Source organism: Myzus persicae, unplaced genomic scaffold (assembly GCF_001856785.1).
Source record: "Myzus persicae strain clone G006 unplaced genomic scaffold, MPER_G0061.0, whole genome shotgun sequence".
Classification (NCBI taxonomy): domain Eukaryota; kingdom Metazoa; phylum Arthropoda; class Insecta; order Hemiptera; family Aphididae; genus Myzus; species Myzus persicae.
This window is the reverse complement of record NW_019104155.1, coordinates 941102-964449: the sequence shown is the minus strand read 5'-3', so window position 1 is coordinate 964449 and position 23348 is coordinate 941102. Positions and strand designations below refer to the sequence as shown.

At 28.5% G+C, this 23348-nt stretch overlaps 4 protein-coding genes across 4 annotated transcripts; 2 read left to right on the top strand and 2 right to left on the bottom strand.

Moving 5' to 3' along the window:
• Positions 1-988: 988 nt before the first annotated feature.
• On the top strand, positions 989-4617 carry LOC111039402 (ATP-dependent helicase rhp16-like). Its single transcript, XM_022322920.1, has 7 exons — positions 989-1417; positions 2675-3133; positions 3196-3422; positions 3487-3748; positions 3832-3901; positions 4183-4392; positions 4465-4617. Exons 1-7 carry the CDS (start codon positions 1398-1400, stop codon positions 4474-4476), a joined length of 1260 nt encoding a protein of 419 aa, XP_022178612.1. The 5' UTR covers positions 989-1397; the 3' UTR covers positions 4477-4617.
• Positions 4618-6322: 1705 nt separating this feature from the next.
• On the bottom strand, positions 6323-12135 carry LOC111039333 (zinc finger CCHC domain-containing protein 4). The gene is made up of 9 exons (XM_022322805.1): positions 11556-12135; positions 10976-11165; positions 9320-9473; positions 9032-9229; positions 8737-8959; positions 8559-8672; positions 8314-8471; positions 7291-7413; positions 6323-6719 (listed from the first exon to the last, which is right to left on the bottom strand). The coding sequence occupies exons 1-9, from the start codon at positions 11626-11628 to the stop codon at positions 6669-6671; spliced, it is 1284 nt and encodes a 427-aa protein (XP_022178497.1). The 5' UTR covers positions 11629-12135; the 3' UTR covers positions 6323-6668.
• A 73-nt stretch (positions 12136-12208) lies between these two features.
• Positions 12209-17634, top strand: LOC111039334 (leucine-rich repeat and WD repeat-containing protein 1-like). Its single transcript, XM_022322806.1, has 6 exons — positions 12209-12684; positions 12783-12904; positions 15174-15373; positions 15448-15634; positions 16793-17058; positions 17128-17634. The coding sequence occupies exons 1-6, from the start codon at positions 12607-12609 to the stop codon at positions 17415-17417; spliced, it is 1143 nt and encodes a 380-aa protein (XP_022178498.1). The 5' UTR covers positions 12209-12606; the 3' UTR covers positions 17418-17634.
• On the bottom strand, positions 17625-19116 carry LOC111039336 (deoxyuridine 5'-triphosphate nucleotidohydrolase). The gene is made up of 4 exons (XM_022322807.1): positions 18773-19116; positions 18056-18192; positions 17836-17981; positions 17625-17772 (listed from the first exon to the last, which is right to left on the bottom strand). Exons 1-4 carry the CDS (start codon positions 18898-18900, stop codon positions 17716-17718), a joined length of 468 nt encoding a protein of 155 aa, XP_022178499.1. The 5' UTR covers positions 18901-19116; the 3' UTR covers positions 17625-17715.
• Positions 19117-23348: the final 4232 nt, after the last annotated feature.

The following is a 23348-nucleotide window of genomic DNA, read 5'->3' as shown; positions in this document are numbered from 1 at the left end:
ATTTACATTGCCCAATATACCCCGGGCATTGTATACATTGTCCGAATTTCCACTTAGCCCGTAACATAATATATAAAAAAAACCAGACAGCAGACGCCGGCCGGAAAATTCCAGTTGTCTGTAGTCTGTACTCTGTTTTTTCCCCCAAAATTTCTATGGTAGGTAATAAATAATAATCAATTTGTCTTATCTTTTTACCTATAATAATAAAAAATGAATTCCAATTGAAAATTGAATATTTTTTATTTTTCCATTACAAACTTAATATTTGACCTTGATGAACATTTTTTTCATAGGTACAATCTGTAAGGAAGTTTCACTTTATCCGCCCTTACTATTGCAACACTCACGACTTTTCGACTTAGATATTTAATTTGGTGGAAATGGGATAACAGACTTACTTACGGAATCGTACGGAACTATACCCACTCTACTTTCTGATCGCATACATTTTCTGAGCGGAGATATTGATTTATATTGATACCTATTGATTTTACAATGATGTATGTTTGTTTTATTTTTTGTGTATGTCATCACATTTTGGTAAAAGGAGTTTCGATTTTCTACCTCAGCATCTTTTCTGGTAGTGAAGTGAATCTAATTGATACTTTGTAGGGTCAAAAGTAAAAAATGTCCAGTAGTTTTAAAAAATGTACCGGAAAAAAAATTTAAAAAAAACAGGAATTTTTCACAGAATCGATTTTATTTTATGGTGTATAGGTAACTCAAAAACGAACGAACGTACCTTCCTAGGTTACGTAACTATAAATTGTTTATATGACTATTTTTCAAACATAATTATATTTTCAAAATATTTAGACTCATTTTGAGCTATGTAAGTACAAGCATGAGATGTTTTTCCTTATTAGGCATTTTCGATAAATAATTTTGCTTTGAAAAGAACTAAGGATTCTACTAAGTACTAGCGTATTGCGCACATAAAAATCGTACCTGCTTAAGAGTAATTTGCACAATTTTATTTATAGTGTTCGTCAGAATATATTATATGGGTTTTTTTTTGTTTTTGTTTATCGATACCTACTTATCGGTCGTTGATTACCTAATTATTATTTATTACACATTTACGGCTGTGACTTTGAGCTTGGTATCTACCTTTATAATATTAGCCACCAGGTAAGAGTTTTGCCTTTTGTGTTCAGACATACCTAGGTAGGTACCTATTTAAAGTTTACCGATAATTCCGTTCAAATAATGAATAGTGATGTTATGTCGGAGTATTAATTCAATTTTATAACATTTCGTTTTTGTTAATACCTCTTACGAATTACGATTCACGGTCGATACACACATTGTTTCGATTTGTGTGGCACAACAGTCAACAGTCAAAAACAATTATATTATTCAATTTTCCTGTAAACCAAAATTAATTGTCTAATATGCAGCTTCCCGAACGAAGGTAATAATTATCCGGTGTTAGTTTAAGATTTAAGCCACTGGTTTTAAAACTTAATATTTGTGTAAGACCTAATTGATTATTTATTAATTTAGTATTATTATTTATGTATCATTCATTCAATTGAATGAAATACTTTCATTTTTTCTCGGAATATCCGTATACTGTGGGTAGGTATAGGTACTTTTTTTTCATCGATTTAAGATCACATAAGCCCTGTGATGTTGATAATTGATGAAGGGAGAATATTATATTTTCTATACATTAATAAATTCAAGTTAAGCTCTAACTTTGAGTTTTATTTGAATAATATGTTTATTTGTTTATAGCTACCCACCTACAATCTAAATTTATAATAGCCAAAAATGTTAGCTAGGTACCTAGCCACCTGGGTCATCAATATATCATTCAAAGAAGCTAAACCATTTTTAAAAAATAGCAACAATATTTACTAGAAATAACTGCGAGACTCAAACGGTTAGGATTCTTGCCTCAATTTGTTTCTTAAAATATATGATTTATTAATTTACATTTTGAGAAGCTTTTCTTAGCATATGCAAAAAAAAAATAACATAATGGAAATAAATTTTTAAGTATGTATTATATTTTCAATTAACATAACATTGTAAGTAGGTAAGTTCAGTAATTTTACAGTTTCAGAACTGCTGGGCTTGAGACAACTGCTCTTTTTGCCCCCTCCCTTCCTGAATACTTATAGAAATTAAGAAAATTATCAAGCCGAGCCTAGTTTATGTAAATATTTTTTAGTTCAAATGTTTTTGTGTAACTTCGGTTGTTATTTTTATATTGAGATTTGAGATGCAAAATATCTAATTTTAAATATTACATTAAAATATAAATGTATATAATAGGTATATACTTTAATTAAGTATTGGTATGATTGGTAATAAATATAATATGAATGGAGATTCTCATTTTCCATTCCTATAATGTTTTACATAGGCATAGTACATACCTATGTAGGTAGAGTTGTATAAATAGTTATAAGCAAAATGTGTTCTATATATTTTATTGTAAATTTCTGTAAAATCAACCAGTTGAACAACAAATTTTTACTGCCTTTTTATGTTTAACAAATGTGGTCGAGTTTTTACTTCTCGGTTAAGGTTTAAACAATTTGGAAATTGTTAATGTATAATATTATAATTTATAAACCTAATTCAAATTTCATATTACTACATAGGTAAACTATTGTAAATCAAAATAATTAAACAAATGTTTGTTATTGTTGCATTTTAGAAAACTGTTTCAACAACGCCGTCATCGTAGAGAAGAAATTGAAGCTCAGCTGCGTAGAGCGCAGATTGAAGACCAGTCTAGTTCTGAAAATAGTAGTTCTGAAGATGAAGATTCATTTGAAGATGTATCAGATGATGAGGGGGCAAGTGAAGATGAATCAGAAGAAGAAATAGTAAATGAAGGTGAATCAGAAGAAGAAGTGATTAATGAAGATGAATCAGAAGAAGAAGTGATTAATGAAGATGAATCAGAAGAAGAAGTGATTAATGAAGATGAATCAGAAGAAGAAGTAGTAAATGAAGGTGAATCAGAGGAAGAAGTAAATGAAGATGAATTAGAAGAAGGAGAAGAAGCTGATGAATCACAAAAGGAAGACTACAAATCAGAAGAAGAAGAGTACAATACAAGCTCCCATGAAAAAAGCTTAGCAAATAGCATTGGCAGTCATAATAATGATAGGTAAGAAATATTAAACGCTAATTTATTTATGATAAATTAGTATTTTTTTTGTTACTGTTTAGTCAAATATCTGTTGCCCATTATGAATCTAATGAGACATACCCGGTTAATACTATGCTTGCTAAAAATAATAATGTACTAATGAACAAAAATAATTCTGATGATGACGATGATGATGATAAATCACAAACTTTGTATGACTCTAATTTTAATATGAATGAACTTCAAAATCAAGTTGTTGAATGGATGGTAAACAGAGAAAGTCAAAAACCATATGGTGGAATAATTGGCAAGTTTTAAATTAAAAATATTAGAGTATAGGTGAAAACTTAATTTACTTTATATTAATATAGCAACTGATATGGGTACCACCGATTGTAAAATTACGATATTAATGCATTTGTTATCGAAATCCAACCTTCCTAATTCAGATAACACACAATCGGAAGGAGAAACTGATTTGGATGAAAGTGTTTTCTCAAAAGGATGTACATTGATTTTGTGCCCAAGGTCAAGTATAGATCACTGGGTTAATCGTATGAACGAAATAAAAAAACAAAATTCATTAGACGTGTGGCTACATTATGGAAGAAATCGAGATATATCACTTGAGGAGTAATTCATCTTATCATTATTATTATTATTACTTGTGCATATTGTATACAAATTTCAATAAATATTTTCTTATAAAATTCTAGTTTAACTCAAAAAGATGTCGTTATCACAACAGTTACAATGGTTGTAACAGGTTTCCGCAACAAAATAAATGTAAGAATATACCTTAATAACTCATTGTTAAGTCTATGGTTTTGTTACCTTTATAATTTTTGATTTAGTGTTTACTTTACATAAGTTGTTACTTGATGAAAAATAATGTAATATAATATTATGGATCATAACTTGTTGACAGCATTGTAAACATGCTAATCAATATTCAATATTGCAATTCAATATTTCCAAAATACTTCTAAAAAAATATCCTGCTACCATCTATGAAAATAAAAATAATGTTAATACAATTTTAAATCAAATACCTATTTTATTTGTAGAATCCATTATATCAAATAAAATGGGACCGAATAATATTGGATGATAATAAGCTCTATAATTATAAACAGCAAACTTCCAAGGCTTTATGTCAATTATCAGGAATTTGCTATTGGGTTTTTTCTGGACCAACAATTATTGACAATGATGATGATGAAGCTATCTATAGTTTGATTAAATTTATAAAATATGATCCATTAAATATATTGGAAGTAAGATAAAAAATTAATATTGACACAGTAATAAAATATGTAACTATGTACCTATTTAAAATTTTATTTCAGAATTGGAAATAGTGGATAAAAATAAATCAAACTGTATCAATCCATGAAAAGTTGGGGCATTTATTTTATAACAAGAAAATTGTTTGAATAGAAGGTGATATTTGTACAATTATATATTTTATTAAATTTTTATTTTTATATTGAATTATTTTACTCAGATTCTAGTTATGTATATTTTGTTTTATACCAATGTCTTAAAAATTAATTCACTGAATGAGACTGGTCAACAAATTTTTAATTATAGATGTACCTATGTATCAATAAATAGTATTTTAGTTGTAAAGTTTGTCTCATAAAATATTGTCAATCACACATATTTAAATAAAATATTTTAAGGCAATACCTACTTATGTAATTTATATTAAAATACAACAACTCTGCCCAAGTTTGTTGAAATATCTAATTGAAGTACCGGTGTACATAACAATCTAAGTTACACTTGAATTGTCTGTGTTATATTGTCTTATAAATGGTTTTAATTATTTGAATAGTAACAACACTTGAGTGTTTACATTGAGTCAAATCTGAAACAAGTAAAGTCGTGGTGAATGATAAATTTCATATTATATCTAATTTTTGAGAAGCTAAATGAAAACTGTCAGTTCTATGTCTTATGGCATCTGAAGTTTAAATAGAAGTATGTATTCCAGCCCTTTATTTTCAATAGTAACAGCTATAAGATTTATTTACCTAATGAAATATTTTTATTATTACCACATTCAAATCAAACTTAATAAAAAAAATTGTCTATAATATTAAATATTATCTATGTACATTACATTGTACAATATCAAATTATTAATAATGTATCATTTATGATAACATTTAATGTAATTTTGGTTGCAAGAATTCAAATTTGAATCAGTTGATGTAATTTATTATGATATTAAAATGAGTGACTGATATCTAATCTTATTTTTATTATTTTTATTTTGAGTTTTATTCTTATTTATCTATTTGGGTATTTGGCTCCAAATTGGTGGATCAGAGATCACATTATCCCAAATTATTAGGAATAAAATTGGCTTTAGGTTTTTAATTTGCAATATATTAAACACAAACAATTTATTAATTGTTGATCTTTTAGGTAAGTTATAAAATAACTCGTAAATCCAAGATCTGATATAATATTAATCTACGATACAAGTGCAATTGTGTAATATCATTGATTACAAGTAATACTATACTGTGCCCAAGAGAGAACATTAAGGTTTTGTGCATGCAGACTGACGGTGGAAACCGTTCCAAGGCCCCATTTTCCCCACTATTAGTCTGCGTACAGCGGTTGGCATCCCAAGTAGTGGGGAATGCGGAAACAGTAATCTTCTCTAGTGGGCTGCAGTATAAAAGTATTAGTTATAACAGTTAAATCAATTTTAAATGAATACCATCCAAGCATGTGGAAATTCATATTAGCATTAAAAAAGAAGAAATTAATAAAGTCAAAATTGAACAATATATGGTAGGCAAATGTTCTGCTAAATAACTAGCAATGTTTAAAATAAATTTTTTATGGTCTTGAAAATAGACTAATCGTTAAAATATATTTAAAAGTAGCTCTTAATAGTAATTACCTATTATAATAAAATACTCGTTTTTTCTAAATAAATTTGACGGTTTACTTTGCTTTTTGAACTAATTCAACTGAAATGTGCAATCCGGCAAAGGCGGATTGATTATACTCTTTTTGAACATGGTTCAAACTTCTCCCTAAACATTACTGATATATCTAAGAACAATCCCCAATATTACCAACATGTAATATTTTAACTTTTGTTAAAACCGCTCAAGTAGTTTTTTAAGCTTCAAAAATAAGGACATTGTCATATGTTGTACATTTGAATGACAAAAACATTAAACTAAATATTATTTTATTTTATTATTTGATGACTGATCAAACTCGACTCGACCGTTTTTTTTGTTAGGTATTTCAGACTTTAGAAACCATAATAATAATATAATATACTTAGGAATAAGACATCATAAATCTGTTTCTCTTAATTAAGCACCCAATTAGTACTCTTAGTAAATACATCAAATTATTAATAATAATAATATTATTACAAATGTTTTTTAAATCAATACTCAACTAAGTATACTTCAATGTAATACAAATAATTCAACAAATTGTATATGATACATTTTTTAATAATTTAATCCATAACATATTTTAACATTGAATATTATTTTTATATTTTTTATATTTATGCCTTTGACAATATATGTTGTTTACGTGCCCTTTCCTTCATTTTTCCCTATAACATACAAAAAACAATTATATTAAATGTTAAGTTAATTTATAAGATTATATAATATATTAGAGATAATATTATTAATCATATTAGCTGAGAGAATCTGTACACTGTTTAACAAGTTAAATTTACATTTGTACAAGGGTTGACCTGGATATTTAAGTGCCTAGACATAAATTATTTCTTGGGCTCAATAACGTTAAAAATAACTTTAAGAAGAACATTTAGACATAATAACATATAACATAATGTTATATAGATAAAAATAGTCTAGATTGTCTAAACATAGTCTTATAGGAGTTGTCTTTATTTTAACATAGTGATACATGGTTATATTATATCATTAGTGAACGGGGGCTCCAAAAACCATAACACAGTAGGGGGTTCAGTTCAGGCAGGAATCCCATTTTTTAAAATAATTGATAGGTCAATATAAATGTTTAATACATACTATTGTTCATTACATTTTAAAATGTTATTTTGCTTTTTAAGTATTTAACTCAATATGCAATGAATAGCCTCTTAAAAGTTGTATTAAAATACATCAATACTAATACTAAAAACATATACTAACCTTTGTTGGAAATCTCATACAACTGTGTTCAATTAAACAGCATTTGTTACATTGTTTGCAATGTTTCCATGTTCTTTTCACACATCTTTTACACAAATTACAGTGTATGTATGCACGACCATTCTGTAAAATTAAATATTTAATAAACACAAGAGTAATAATGAATAATTCAGATATTAATAGATAATATTATGTAAATATCAGTGATTTTACAGTTAGTCAATCCATCTAATCTTCTCTCGTTTGACTTCTATACTTAAAGTCATTAAATTTGATAGCTTCTAGAAATGTAGTTTTTAAGAGGACACCACACCACCAGTAATTTATCCATGAAAATGGTTTAGTGCTTGACAAGCCTATAGAAACAGTACTCACAGTAGCTTGACCAATATTTCACAATACATTTTTATATACAGGCAGCCCAAATCATTTATTTGTAAACATTAATTAATTTTTTTTAATACAAATTATAAAGTATTGATATCAAAAAATAAAATGTTGAAACAGATAAAATTTGGTTAAGATACTGTGAATAGTCTCCATACATTAATTGTACTGTTCTCAAAATTTAATACAATCTCAGCAATCGAATGAAAAACAAAACCTAACAGCTTCCTTGACGAAATCAGAACTTTATAAAACCCCCTACTTTCACTTCACACCGTTCTTATAAATAAACTCACAATGAATTAATAATAATCCCTATAATCTAGATAAAAACTTGAATCTACATCATATTTATTATGTAATTCTTTACAATCATAAAACATTATCGGTATTCTACTATATTAATATTTATAGTTTGTTTATCTTATTATTTATTATGGTTGTTGAGCTATAATAGTTTTATACTTCTAATATAAGTAATACTACTACTTTATTTTGTATCTAAAAAATTAACTATTTTCTTAGTTGCTATAATTGGATTTGAATATTTTTAATTGCTTCAAATAAATAATGAGTACTTATACAAACTATAAATTTAATTTTTTGGTATTAGGTACCTAATAAAAATATATTTACTTTTGATGTACAGCTATTGCACTTGTAGCAATGTACATTTTCTGAGCAAACCCATCGATTACATTCATCACAAAATCTATAATTTTCCTCGACTGGTAAAGATATCTTGCATTGATCTACATTTGTAAATATCCGAATTGGAGACCCTTTATTCCGCCCTAGATATAATATAAAATAAAACAAATATGTTGTTTTAGTTTTTAGTTTAAAAAAAAAACAGTTTAACAACATTAAAAAATACCAACCAGAACTATTAAACTTCTTATGATTTATGTAGTCAATTTTATAATCTAGCATTGACATACCAGGTAAGCAGTTGACCACAAAACGTTCCATAAAGTAAGGTAATACCAGAAACTCTGAAAAATAAATCATCCCTTTGATATTTATTTAAACACAACGAGAAAGATAAAATATGCATACTCGATAATATGCTTTTGTTGTTTTTCTTCCTAATTTGATCAAATTTGTCTAGTGTATAAGCTAATGGTTCAAGTCTGCCACCAAAAGGAGGGTCAATGAACACGGCTGTTGAATCTCCTTGAGTCAAAATGTCTTCCAATACAAACTCTGAGTCACATTCTTCAAGTATATGGCAGTTATACATGTTAAACCATCTGAAATGGTCACTTTCATAAAATTGCAGCTGAAAAAAACATAAATAATCAAATTTTTACCATTAAGTCAGATAATAATAAATAAATATTATTTCACATACATATCTATGATCAATGTCAAGTAAAACACTGTTCATCTCGGGTACATTGCATAATATCCTTTCATGTATAGTAGGAGCGCCAATACAAATAACATTAGTTGTACCAACGGAGCGAAACATTTTGACCAACATTTCAATGGTGTTTTCAGTAAAAAAATACTGAGATTCACTTTTAGATTCTTGAAGTGGTCTAAACAACTAAATTAATTTCCACACGTTTTAAATCACATTAATATATTTTATAATATAATAACTAAAATATGTTTATAATTATAATATAAATAGTACCTGTGAAGGGTGAGATAATTTTAAGTCATTTATATTTTCTACCAGCATTTCACAATGGTCTGAATGCAACTCCTGTTCAGTCTTAGAAAATAATTCACCACATTTCTGACAGAAACATCTTTCTTCTGGGCTTAAATTTTTTACATGATCGTACCTGAAATAAATTTTAAACTTTTTTGAAGTGTTATACATTCCAAATATTTTACATTAGGTATAGAGTATAGACTACCTATTCAATATGTTGGAACCCCATGTATGTCACCATATAAGGATAAGGAAGTACTCTTACTCACAAAAAAGTTGAAGTCCAAATGTTAAGTACTTATTATAATTTCATCAATATATTTTAAGTGTTTAAATTGTAACTAAAATTCTATTCTTATGTTCCCAAAAATTAAATTCAACTCTGTATTTTCTATTTGTGAAGAATTACTAATTGGCTAGTTATTTTTCTATGTCCAAAAAATATGATTTAAGTTGCAATTTTTTAAGTCTAAAATAATAATTTAAATAAGAGATAATAATGTGTTTTCTGGTATGACGTCACATTCAAATTTGGGCGGTTTAGAGCTTTAAATACAAGTCCAATGTCCACTCTTGGTATAATCACTAATGGTCAAACAACTTGACTTTTCGTGTTCCTACAGTTCATACATCAGTGAGATGACAACTTTCCTGACACATCCCACGTCTAAATCCTACAGACTACAATCATGTGTAGCTGCATTAACTAATTATAACTACCTACTGCACAGTTATTTGCACCTATAGATATGAGTTGTATTGTTTTTAATCAACATTTTTTTCGTAATATAAGTTGTGGCTTATATTGTTATCGGCCTATATGGTTGTATGACGTACATTATTTAAGTACCTGAATGACTCTTTGATGTATAATAGTAGTGTTGGATGCATCAGGTTCAATGTCCAAACATATTATATTGTAGTAAATTATTTTCCTTATTAAGTAATTGAATAGGTAAGTCAACATTAGTGTTTCCCAACCTTTTTACCACCACGGACCACTTTGACAATATTTTATAGGTCGCGGACCACCTCAACTTTACGAAAATTAGGAAGACCTTTTTTTTTGCTCATTAACAAGTATAATATACCGCAAACCACCTGTTGGGAAACACTGGTCTACATCATAGTATATTATATTGAATAGAATATTTGAGCTAGTAGCAAAAATCTATATATACAGTATGTCATCTTATATGTACCACTAAATATCTTAGCTCTGCGACCTAATAGCAATTCTCTAATTTTTGTCACTAGATATGGATAAGACTTTTTCTGTAAGTCACTTTGATTCATTTATCATGATCTAAATCTAAAATTGACTGACTCTGTAAAGTTTGCAGCTTTTAAAAGTTCGTAAATAATTTGATTTTTTTTTTCCCCCAAAACATAGCATGCTTTTATTGAGTTATTTTTTACATGGATTTGGAAATTTTTATTATGCAATGAAATTTGATTTACTTTGAATCATGTAATTTTTATGTAAATTTATTATTTTATCTCATAAAATTTTCAAAATTATACACGTTATTTTCAAACACCCTTCCAGTGAACAAGTGATTTCTTTACACGTTGCTGTCAAATTTTAAAAGATGAAAATTAAAAGTAATTAGTTAAATTTATGATAATCACCTGGATTGTAGTTTATATCTCGTCATTTTTGTTACAATGAGATCTCTTTCATACTGATCCATGAACTGCTGTCCAATTGATTCAATTTGATTTTCCCACACAAAAAATGAACATTTTTTTCGATCTCTGTGTGCCGAGCAAGAGTAAAACTTTTTATTGTCAGATCCTCGAGAAAACAATAGTGTTGGTCCTTAAAAGAACAAGAAACTAATTTAATAATCAATCAATGATAAATTAATTTTACAACAAAAAAAGTTCTATCTTGAACCAAAAGAATAATATAAAAGCATATTAGATACTCAACATTTTAAAATTTAGTTAATAGATTATTGTTAATGATTATAAATATTCTTTATTCGTTAAAAGTATTTAATTATCTATAAAATATTTAAGTTCTAATTTCTAACAAAGTTTAAAATGCCTTTCCTACAATAATTATAAGTCGCATAATATTAAATTTGTGTGGAATTGCGGACATAAACTGTAATCAGAATTGTTGGCTAGCCACTGCAATACACAATGACTACGACTCGTTTACATTACAATATCAATAAATAAATAAAGAAGCAACAATAATTACCATGAGAGCAATGAGGATGTGAGTTCAAATTATCCATGTGAACGGCAACAGTTTTGATGTACTCCTCCGTCATCTTTGCGTCGGCAACAGTTGGCAAGGTGAAAGACAATTAGGTTAATACCAAACTTTGTGGTTGGTCAAACGGTATTAATTCCAAAGTGAGAATTAGAAATTAAAACACAAAGATAATAAAATACTAGTATGAACGACTTGCACAACCAACATTAAATACTTGACGTTAAACAACTAGATTGGTTGACTAACGAAATTACGAATTGACAAATTACCAATATATAGCACCAACACAACTATTCACTGGGCACCGCAGCACTGACTGTACTGAGATATATCTTTAATCGTCCTACTGACTTACTATTTACTTAAGTAGCAGATTCCAGAGACGAGACACTAGAGTACTACTCTTAATCTATGTGTGTAGACTGAAACCATGACACCCAATAAGTCCTGTGAGGCTGTGAGGTATTGACCATAAAAAATAATATAATATACTGACTACTGACTAGCCACAACACCACGTGTGTGAAAGATTGTTGACTTTTTAATTTTTGTTATCATTTGTAATTTTTTTTTACCCGTATTCTTATCAACATTGAATTTTATTTTATCTTGATACATATAAATATATATTACAAACTTTCTATACAATAATATTATGGTCTATGATGATAACGACGACAAGACTCACACGAGTAAATTGTACCAATTGGTACAATTGTACAAGACCTGAAAATGGAGGGAAATTCACCAAATCATCAAGTCGAATATCAACCGTTATTGTTAGTGATTTACAGTATTTGTATCGTATTAACTATTAATAATTAATATTAGTCGAGTACCTCCTGGACTATATTTAATACACTATTTTGTTTTATCGTATATTAATCCGTGGTATTCAATACGCGTTCTACTGACTATCCTAATTCCTTAACCCCAGAATTATAACCCGAATAGGATACGAGGACACTAGAAACCGTATGAAACACTGCGGTCTGCATCGATCGCCAATCTGCCTGTCTGACATCCATCGATTATGGATGATTTTGTGGTACACCATTTCCTCAGGTGTCATTCGAAGTCCGACAATGATTCGGCTGACGTTTCCACACAGGTAACAACTAACAACAGGTAGTAATTAATTAGACTTGTTTTATAGGTAGTACATTTCAATAAATGTTGTGTTAATGTACAATTCATTTTTTGCTACAGGTGTGGTTTGCAGCGTTCGAACCATCCAGTAAATCCCACTTAGTGGCTACGTGTGGTGGCAACAAGGTCTGTGTTATCGACGTAAAGACAGGACAGGTCCAGTTTAGATATACTTATCTCAAGTAAATAATTGAAATATATTACACATTTTCCTTCTCTGTCTCTAATAGTAGCACAAGATAATTATTCTGTAACAAAACTGACTTATTTATTTTAAAAAAAGATTATACTAAGTTTTAATAATTCTATAGTAATTTGGTACCTATTATAATTATATAATCTTATATCAAAGATATTTGGAACTCAAAAGTTATAATAAATTAAAAATGCTATAAATAGTATTACATTTTATGGTAGAATCCAGTCATTCTTGATTTATTGTTGAACATAACTTTGTCTTCACAATGCTCATTTTCAAAAATTATCATTCACAATGTGACACGCACAGTCAAAAACATTTTTGGAACATTTGAAAATCAATTAATCATTGAACGGTACTTTCATTTAACCAATGTAACCAAATTGTTTGTAGTTAATTAACATCCGTGTCAAATACATTTTTTAATTTTTTCATATTATCTTCAATAGAATTTAAATTTCTGATTGATACAATATTATGAAAATTGAATTATGTGCCTTACCTATCTTTGAATGATAAAATGCAATGTCATTATTAGGGAACGGATTTTATTGTAATAAAAAAATCAAAATATGTACATAAATATGTACTTATTTTTATTGAAATATGTAAAAAAAAATCAAAATATGTTTTAACCTCTTAACAGAAAAAATAGTACCAAAAGTAAGTATAAAAATCTTATCTCTTATCTAATTAATAATTATTAAAACAATGCGAAACTACATATTCCCTAAGATTTAAAAACGTAAAATGGTGGCGATTTGGTCGGAAAATGTTTTTGTATTGACTGAATGAACGTTCCACATCAACTGACGTACTGATAGCATACCGATTTTTCACAAAATTTACAGTATAAAACTTACCCATCACATTGAAATGTTCCATTCGAAAATTCTTTTAAATATGCGGCTACCTTATTATTGATTGAACTTGCAACTTTAGGCATTCTAAACAATTTTATAAAAAAAACAAGACAATTTCGATGTAGATATGAAGAAAAAAACGATGCAAATAATTACGCCCGCCAGAACAGTAACTATAGACATACACTGAAGACTGTAACATTGAATAAATACGTTACCTACATGCTTGTCCACAATGTATAATACGATAGCAGTGTATAAAGTACGTAAGTTCATTTAGAGAACGTAGATAATGTTTATCGTCATTGAAAATTACAAATATTATTATTTTAGGCTTTCGTCGATAGCGCGTATAATATTAATATATAGACCATAGGGTATCTGAATGCCATTAAGATAAGGCAAATAATCATTGACGTCGTTGTAAATTGACAAAAAAAAACCAAAAATACCCAAATATGTAAAAATATGTAAAATAAAATTGGGCTTATTTTAATAAGAATGATCTGAATCGTGCACATTTTTTATCAGATTAAAAATATCTCATTCCAATAAAAATATGTATTTACAATAAAATCCGTTCCCTAGTCATTATTATACTTCCGAATTCCAGCAGTTAGTAAAAGATAGTCTTTTGGTGCCTACCCAAAAATTAAATGCTGGTGTGGCTATAGCATAACCTACTATAATTTGTGTACACGGATATGATTTACAATCAAAGTGCAAAACATAAATTCAATTGGTTTCAAAATATGCTGTTTACTCACAAAATAGCATGTTTTTTTTATTCAATTTATGATATTTGCATTTTTCCGAGGAAATATATTTATCACCACTGTTTAGTATTTCAGTGTTATACATTTGGAGTACATTTTGCAGTGAACATTTTTTATCCAATATAAAAATAATAGTTGATTGTGTTAAGAAGAATGTGTGTGTAATTTAAAATACAGAAAAAAATTTGTTTGATTTTCTGTGGCTTTATTTCTATTAATAATTTTAATTTGATAATTTATTATTGCTTTTTTTTTTATTATTTTAGCTTCGACAACTGAGGCCATTAGCTGTAGGTTGTGGTACTGTAGGGTTTTGGAACATGTGTGTGTTTGTTTGTCAGAATTTCTAGTGGGCACCCTTAGGTTTCTGCAATGCCCAGTTGGGGGATAGCGGCCTCTCTCCGGACACCGTGACTGGCCGGAGAGAAGTGTCGCCCATGACCGAGGTTCGAATCGGCAACGATGCGCGTTGCAACCGATGCATTATCCACTCGGCCACTCCGTCCCCCTATTATTGCTTTATTCTGTCATATAAGTTTTAAATTTTGATTTAAATTTAGAATACATTTTAGTAGCTGATTCTAATTTACCTCTAATTGTTATATTTCCATAGAGGACTGTTGTATACATTATCTTGGAGTACAGCATGCCCCCACAATAATATATTGGCCGCTGGCGGGACTAACAATACAATTGTGCTTATAGACTTGTCAACCAAATCAGCATACCTTCACTACAATTTATTTGAAAAGATCCATAGAAAAGTATTTATTAGTTCCATTTTATTTCATCCTTTTCAAAATATATTGTTTTGTGAGTATTTCCTCAACTGTCAATTTTCATTGTATTATTTTTATTAATCGACTAATTTGTTGGTCTGTTTTTAGGTGCATCAAACAATGGATACTTAAACATATTCGATTTCGAAACTTGTGATTATCGTATCGTAAATCTTGAACCCCGATACTCCATTGATCTCAAGTGTGAAATATTTGGATTAACATTTTGTGAAATAAATGATTATTTACTCATTGCCACTAATATTGGTTTAAAAGGATGGGATAACACTCAGAGGTAACACAATTCATTATATATTTTTTAAATATAAATTGGTTGTTCATGTAGTACCTAGTTGGTCACCGATCACTAATAAGGCTGGCACTGAGTACAAAATACAAACTTGATGTGGTGCATTTAAATGTTTACATGAGGGAGGGGGGGTTATAAATAACTTTCCAAGTAAAACGAATACTTTTACTCCATACATACATCATAAATTAATTACGTTTTATAAATCATATGACAAAAACAGAATAGGTAAAATTTATAACACTATTTGGTGATTAAATTACACGAGGCATCACCAGTGGTGTTTCTTTTATTGCAATGCCTCTGAGTGAGCCAAATCCTTGTGAACTGCCAAGACTGTTGAGATGTATATATTTTATATTTTGAAGTCAGAATAAAAACTTATAATGTATCCCTTATTCCTTAGATTGATTGACATTTTCTCTTTACCCTCTTTGCCAGTTTGAAGTCAAGCCGTGTAGACTACTGGCCAGGAATCCAACAGTGTTCAACCAGTATACGATAAGTAAATTCAAAAATGCAAATACTTATTGATATTAAATGTTTTCATCTACCAAGCTGTAGTCTGTGGCATATTTATTATTTTATGGCTTATATACTGAGTTGGATGGTTTGTACTGTGATTTCAGTTAGAATTTAACTTCCTTATTTAACTGAGCTATGAACCAGTTCTTAAAATGTTTTTTGGAAACCACTGTGTCAAGCATTCCAAAAAAAAAAAAGATGCAAATAAATTAATACTAATAACCAATTAATATCTTTTTAATTTCTTTAATAATATATAATACTGTATTATTTGAAAAAAAATGACCCCTTGATCATTATCAATTTATTGACTGTAGCTTATGATTTGGCAATAAGGGTTGTCTCATACATGATAGAAATAGCCAAGTATGATCACAGAAAATACAGCTTAATGGTATGTTTTGCACACCACATATGTTGTGTGCACGCTGCAAAGTGACATTGGCTGCTCAACCTGACAATCAGGAACTTCAACGTATTTTTTGTCAACATGATGTCAGTTTATCGGATCTGCATGATCATACCGAGTTACTTCTATCATGGTCTCATAATTTTTTATAAGTAGATTTATAACACAAAAACCATTCACCCATTTTAACTACTACAATGTATGTGTAGCCAGGATCAAGAACTTATAGATTTTGAACTTCCCAAAAATCCTAATGAAATGTACAAGGATCAAAATGAAAACGTAATTGATTCAATCGAAATTGTTAAAGACAGTTGGATTGCTACTAAAGCGGCACTGCACGGAGTTATATACATTTTCGATCTAGAAGCAACACTGTCCAAAACTAAGAATAACAAGTGTTTAGTGAAACCAACTTATATACTTCAATGGAGTGACACAGACAACTATTTTATGAGCTGTGGTGTTGGCCTTGGTATGTATTTAGTATTATTATTAAAACCGTTATGCCCTATATAATAAATATTTTATTCACACATTACAGATGGCAAGCTCTTAGTGTGTGGGGATGATAGAGGTAGCGTTTGGATTTACAACCTGAAAGACATAGCCTTCAAATCTTCAAAAAGTGATTCAAAGGTCATTACCGTCGATTCTGTCTTGAAATGGCCCAAACTTCATGACAAGTTTTTGAAAAAGAAAAAGAAATTGGAAGTAGATGTTTATGACATAGTAATGGCTAAATGTGCTGTGCACTCTAGTGGAAAATATCTTGTTGCGGTTACTAATAATAATTTGGTTTGCTTGTACAAGAAGTCAGCAGTAAGAAAATAAAATACAACTTAGTATTACAATTTAAAATGTTATATTATTTCAATGTATTAGGAAAAATTACAATTTGTATGTAAATGATGTAAATTAAATAATTATTATTACAGACAAAACTTATAAGTTATAATCCTATTTTCTATCAATTTACAAACTTATAAATTACGTCAGGTTTACGGATAACTTAAGGGTTCCATGTGTACATGGCTATATAAAAAAAAAAGAGATGAATTATAATTAGGTATCACAATATTTTGATAAAAATCAATCCACCAAAGAATACAGAACTTGAACAATGGACATTTTAATTAGTGCCAGTAGATCCAAAACCACCTTCACCTCGATCAGTCTCATCCAATGTCTGAAATAAAATAAGATAATTAAATACATTTTAATGCTAGGTATTAAAAGTTATACAACATACCTTAAACTCTACTACTTCTGGGTAGACTATCTTCTCGCAGATAAGTTGTGCAACTCTATCGCCTTTATTTACTATGAAGTCATCATCAGAATGGTTGTATAGTATTACGCCAACGTTTCCTCTATAATCACTGTCAATCACACCGGCTAGAACAATAATAAATGTAAAAAGATTTGTAATAAATAACTAGTTATTTGCAGTTGTAGCTTGTATTACACACCACCAACATCGATGAAATTTTTCCAAGCAAGACCTGAACGTGGGGCAACACGGCCATAGGTACCTTGAGGCACTTTAATTTGGATGTCAGTTTTGATCAGCTCTTTTCCATGGGCTTTCACAACATATGAATAGGCACTGTGGGTAAATAAACAAATAGACAGTGAGTTGTAATTACAATAATAGGTATAGAGAACTACACCCATCAGCGGCACCTAAGTTTATTAAATTTACAGTAATGAAAATTACCCTCTACCAACCACACTACCATACTCATTTGTACTTGACCTAATAGTTTCCTTTTTCAATTAAAATGTCATGATATATCATCATAGAGAGAATGGTAACACTAGGAATAGTACTATACAATAGTAGTGTAATAAAGTAATTTACATAGGCACATAAATATATATATTTATAAGCAGGCTAACTATAACCTATTCTATAGTGTCATCAAAAAAGCATGAACCCTTACATGGGCTGACAAGTTGATGATTTAATGAGGGGCGTTGTCTCCACAAAGGTACGTATCTAATATTATAATACCTGACAGCTATAGCTATATACAACTACAGTCAAACAATGATTATTATGTTGTATTCATAACTAAAAAATTAATTTTTAGAACTAAATGGGGCTATAGAAGACCTAATTATCTACAAATTATAAATAATAATGACTACGTCTAATAGAGTTTAATATGCCACGACGAGCTTACCTCCTCAAGTCGTAACCGGCCGCGTGTTCGCTACCCTTGGTGGGTTGGAAACCGTGTTCACTGAGTTTGGAGAAAGCCAAAACGTTTTCTTCGTTGCATTTGCGTGCTTTCTTTATCGGGCTGGGCATGTTGGCTACGGTATATGGGCACGGATAAATGTTAAGATTTAAACGAATTGGTAAGCCAATTTTAATGGGATACCGGAAGCGGGACAGCAACGTGAGCAACGACCGAATGGCGAATGAGTCGGAATGACAAATGACAAGGACAATCGAACGAATATGGCGACTGGCAACCGTCTTTGTGACGAGCAAAGGCAAACGCGGGAACGTGTTTTTTTTCTTTATCGCGTAATGAATCAATGGATGATGTTTTGCCTCCAATTTGGAAAACGCGGGAATAACCAGCGTTCACAATTAAACAGTGTGACCTCGACCGATGACCAAACTAATCCCCCCAACTCGTCGAAACCAAAGATGTGTTAACAACGTAATTATATTGTTGCACCCACTCCCGCGAAATCAGTTTTGAAAATACGATCTAGTAAAAACATGAACAAGACTTTTTTTTATAATTATATTATTCGAACGACGATCGTCGTGTTTGGAGAGCGATAAGAGAATGAAAAAAAATCAACCGATCAATAATACCTTGAAAGGTGGGATGAGGCACACTAATTTAGTTCTAACTATATATATAATTCAAGGCTGGGCAAGTTAACGATTTTTTTAACTCGTTAAGTTAAGTTAATATAAGAAAAAATAAGTTAAGTTAAGTTAAAAGTTAATTATAGTATTTTTTATAACTTCGTTAAGTTAAAAATTAATGAATAAAAAAAATTAATTAAGTTAAAATTAACTTAATAATAAATTTAATTATTTTCGAATCTGTAAGAAAAATAGGTTACCTACAAAATGAATAACAAATTTGAAAGTTGTGTCAAGTTTAGTTTCCTGCACCCATGCGTGGCTAACTATGTAGTATGCTTAGCAATAATTACTGAGGATTTAAGGTGGGCATTTAAAATATTATAAATAGTAAATACACAAATTATACAAGTTCTACTATTAACTTCAATATTTTGAATCGGAGCGTTAACAATTTTTTTCACCATGAGTTATTTTAATAATTTCATGTAATAAGTAATAACGTATTTCTCGGGATGAGTTAAAATATCACTTCAGGTTGATTTATGCCTTGGTTTACAAGAAAACTTATTAAGTACACGAACGTCGCGACCTGTATACAATTATATGACTAAATATAAATATAAATTTAGATTAATTATTTATTAATTATAAATTTTTCCATTTACTTTATATTATATATTTATATCTAATATTTCTTAAGGCATCAAGTTAGAAATCAATGGGTTGTATCAAATTTAAAATATAACTTAATTGCAAGAAATCTGTGTATAATTAACTTGAAGTTAACACGTTAAATTTGTAAAAAAAATTAACTTATTAAGTTAAAGTTTCAAAAAAAAGTAACGAGTTATTTAACTTAGTTAATATTGACTTAACGTTTTAACTTAATTTTAATTTTTAACTCGTTAATGCCCACCCTTGATATATATAGGTTCTATGCTCATTTGGTTGTAGTCTTGTAGATTATTCTGGATTAACTACATTATTCCTTTTAGATTCTGATCGGAGTGATTTGATTTTACAACGATGTGTGTTTTTTATATATTTATTTATTTTTTTTTTTGTGTCTGACGACCACATTTGGAGCAGTAATATTGCTTCGATTTTCTCGATCTGCAACTTTTCTGGTAGAAAAGTGAATCTAGTTGGTACTTTGGGGGTTCAAAAGTGAAAAATTTCAATACTTTTTAAACGTAGCGGGAAAAACCAACGTGCAACGCACTTTTTTGGAAAAATCGATTTTTCTTTTTGGTGTTACACTAAAAATAATAACAGTAGATACATGAAATTTTTACCAAACTTTAATATGTACAATCTCAATAAGCCATCAAATTTTCAAAAAAATCGTTTTTTTTTTTTGCTAACGCCGATAAAAATTTTTTCCTTCCGTCAAAAAACTTAACAATTTAATACAAGATTCTTCATAACTTATTTAAAGTGAAAATCAAAAAAAAAATTGAGCGTAAATGTTTGATTGTTTTTAATTAGCGTCTAAAGTTAGAAATTTGAATAAAAAAATATGTAAAAATCACGAAATTTAGCAGTTTTTTTTTATTGAAAAATTCATAACATTTTTTTGGTTTGAGTCTAAGATTTGAAAATTTGACACGAGATTCTCCATAAGTTTTCCTACTTTTCTACAGAAAAAAAACTTACCGGAAAGTCAAACTAAATTTTTATGAGCGTTTGAAGTAAGACATTGGGTGTTCCTCCGTTTTTTCCGTGCACGAATTTCTTATTTTGATGTAATTCAAAAATAAATTATCTCAGACAATTGAAAATTTCACCAATTGTTAAGATAACCATTTTATATACACCAAAAAAATTTTAAAATAATTTGACAAGTTTTGTAGGGCTAAGAAATTTTCGGTTTTTCCAAATTTTTTTTTTAAACATCGATAAAAAAAATTTCGTTGGGTCAAATTTTTTGAAAATTTAATACAAGATTCCTTACAAGTGGATTAGGTAACTAGCAGATCAAAAATCATAAAAATATATAAGCACAATTTTTTTTTATAAGCATTTAAATATCAAAATTTGATCGAAATTCATCATTGAAAATTTGCAACTGGTTTTGTTGTTAAAGTGTTCAGTTTTTATATTTAAGGATTGAAAATATAATGCAATGTTTTATGTAAACAGTTTATAATGTCACCGAAAAATCAGAAAAAAGTATTCAAATTATAATTTTTATAGACATTTTAAGTTAAAATTTGGGCGTCAAAATATTGAAAATGTGCAAATTGTTTTGTAGTTAAACATTTATAAAATGTTCAGTTTTTATAACTAAGGATTGAATATTGAAAACAAGGTTGTTCGTAAGTTTTTCTAAATGCTGTTAAAAAAGTATTTAAGATTAGTATGCACACTTTTTTTTATAAGCATTTAAAATTAAAATGTTGACTAAATTCATCGAAATCTCGAATGGTTGCAAATTGATTTTTACATCGTTAAAAATTTATAAAATATCCTAAAACAACAAACCGTCTCCGCTCAGAATGGTTTTTTTTATTTTTAGTTAATATTTTCATCGTGTCCTGATGATGAAAGTAAAACATCTTGGGAGTAAGTCATAAACGTGATTTTATTTAGTTATTTGTTATTATTTTCTATTCAGTAATGGAAATCTCTTTCTATCGAGTTGTTCATTGATCCGACTGGCCGTATACAGTCTTCCTGTAATGTTTGAGGACTTGAGGTTGCTTGTTTATTGATTGTCAGAGTTATTTTTAGACATTTGTTTTATATAACTTTCACCTTAGATTTACATTTCAAATTGTAAATTTAAATTTTCAATGTTTCTTACTTTGTTATGACATTAAAAATTACACAATATACATTTACATAAGCATTTATCAAACATTAAAATACGATTTTAGTTCATAATTTATAGGTAATTTGTTTGAATAACGATATTATTTATGTGATTTCCGTATAACAAGGCAAATTTATAAATTCACCTTGCATAGAACAAGGTTTTCCTTAAGGCATTAATACAACGCGTTATACGATTAATGTGTAATTACCTAATACATACCTACAATTTTAATATAGGTACTACATGTATTAATACCAATGCAATTATTGTGCTTATAATTTTTCATAAAATTTTATATTGTGAAGTATATTGAGTGCAGTATATTGAAACATTTGAAGCTTCTCTAATGTAAAATAATTTTACATGAGAAAATGTTTTTTTGTAAACTTAGTATATAATATTTTAAATCATTTTTCAATCGAATTTACTGGAATAATTTTGTTTTTCTTCGACAATTATTCTCTAAAATATAACAACAGCACAAGCTAAAAAATTGCCCATTATCTTCAATTCACATTCCAGTTTAGTAGTAACTAGTAGCAATGTGCTTACTAATTACTATACATTATAAATTTATAACCAGAGCGCGGATTTATATGCATTAAAACCCAACCAAATATGTCCTAAAAAAAAAAACAAAATATGCATAACTATATGCACTAACATTTTAAAATATGTTCGAAAAATAAAAATATGCATAAAAAAGATTAGCAAAAAAAATTTATTTTTTAAACATTTAATTAATACAATATATTTATATATTTAAATTATCGAACCCAACTATAAATACTTATCTACTTTTCTTCATTTTTTTATTTTTTTTGTAGGTAGTTTTATATCTATAAGAAAAAAATAGAGATCAATTTATATCAAAAATGTATACTAAAATAAATTTATTTACCTCTCAAATATGAATTGCTTTGCATGATAATTATTTTAGTTTTATTTAGCTTATATTATAATAATATATATATATTTCAAAAATGTCCAAAAAAAAAAAAAAACATCGAAATATGTACTAAAAGATGAAATATGTTATATATTCAAATTGTAAAATAAGCCTTTTAAATAGAAAAATGTCAAAACATTCAGAAATATTTAAGTTATA

What these genes read in the sequence shown, in the direction of transcription:
- LOC111039402 (XM_022322920.1), top strand. Translation starts at nt 1,398, where the DNA reads ATGCAGCTTCCCGAACGAAG. An exon ending in ATGCAGCTTCCCGAACGAAG is followed by an intron (nt 1,418 to 2,674) that starts GTAATAATTATC and finishes GTTGCATTTTAG; the next exon opens with AAAACTGTTTCAACAACGCC. An exon ending in GGCAGTCATAATAATGATAG is followed by an intron (nt 3,134 to 3,195) that starts GTAAGAAATATT and finishes GTTACTGTTTAG; the next exon opens with TCAAATATCTGTTGCCCATT.
- LOC111039333 (XM_022322805.1), bottom strand. Translation starts at nt 11,628, where the DNA reads ATGACGGAGGAGTACATCAAAACTGTTGCCGTTCACATGGATAATTTG. An exon ending in TTGACATTGATCATAGATAT is followed by an intron (nt 8,960 to 9,031) that starts GTATGTGAAATA and finishes TGTTTTTTTCAG; the next exon opens with CTGCAATTTTATGAAAGTGA. An exon ending in GCAATAGCTGTACATCAAAA is followed by an intron (nt 7,414 to 8,313) that starts GTAAATATATTT and finishes TTAATTTTACAG; the next exon opens with AATGGTCGTGCATACATACA.
- LOC111039334 (XM_022322806.1), top strand. Translation starts at nt 12,607, where the DNA reads ATGGATGATTTTGTGGTACACCATTTCCTCAGGTGTCATTCGAAGTCC. An exon ending in TTTAGATATACTTATCTCAA is followed by an intron (nt 12,905 to 15,173) that starts GTAAATAATTGA and finishes ATATTTCCATAG; the next exon opens with AGGACTGTTGTATACATTAT. An exon ending in TTTTCAAAATATATTGTTTT is followed by an intron (nt 15,374 to 15,447) that starts GTGAGTATTTCC and finishes GTCTGTTTTTAG; the next exon opens with GTGCATCAAACAATGGATAC.
- LOC111039336 (XM_022322807.1), bottom strand. Translation starts at nt 18,900, where the DNA reads ATGCCCAGCCCGATAAAGAAAGCACGCAAATGCAACGAAGAAAACGTT. An exon ending in GCCGGTTACGACTTGAGGAG is followed by an intron (nt 18,193 to 18,772) that starts GTAAGCTCGTCG and finishes ATTTACCCACAG; the next exon opens with TGCCTATTCATATGTTGTGA. An exon ending in AAATTTCATCGATGTTGGTG is followed by an intron (nt 17,982 to 18,055) that starts GTGTGTAATACA and finishes TTATTGTTCTAG; the next exon opens with CCGGTGTGATTGACAGTGAT.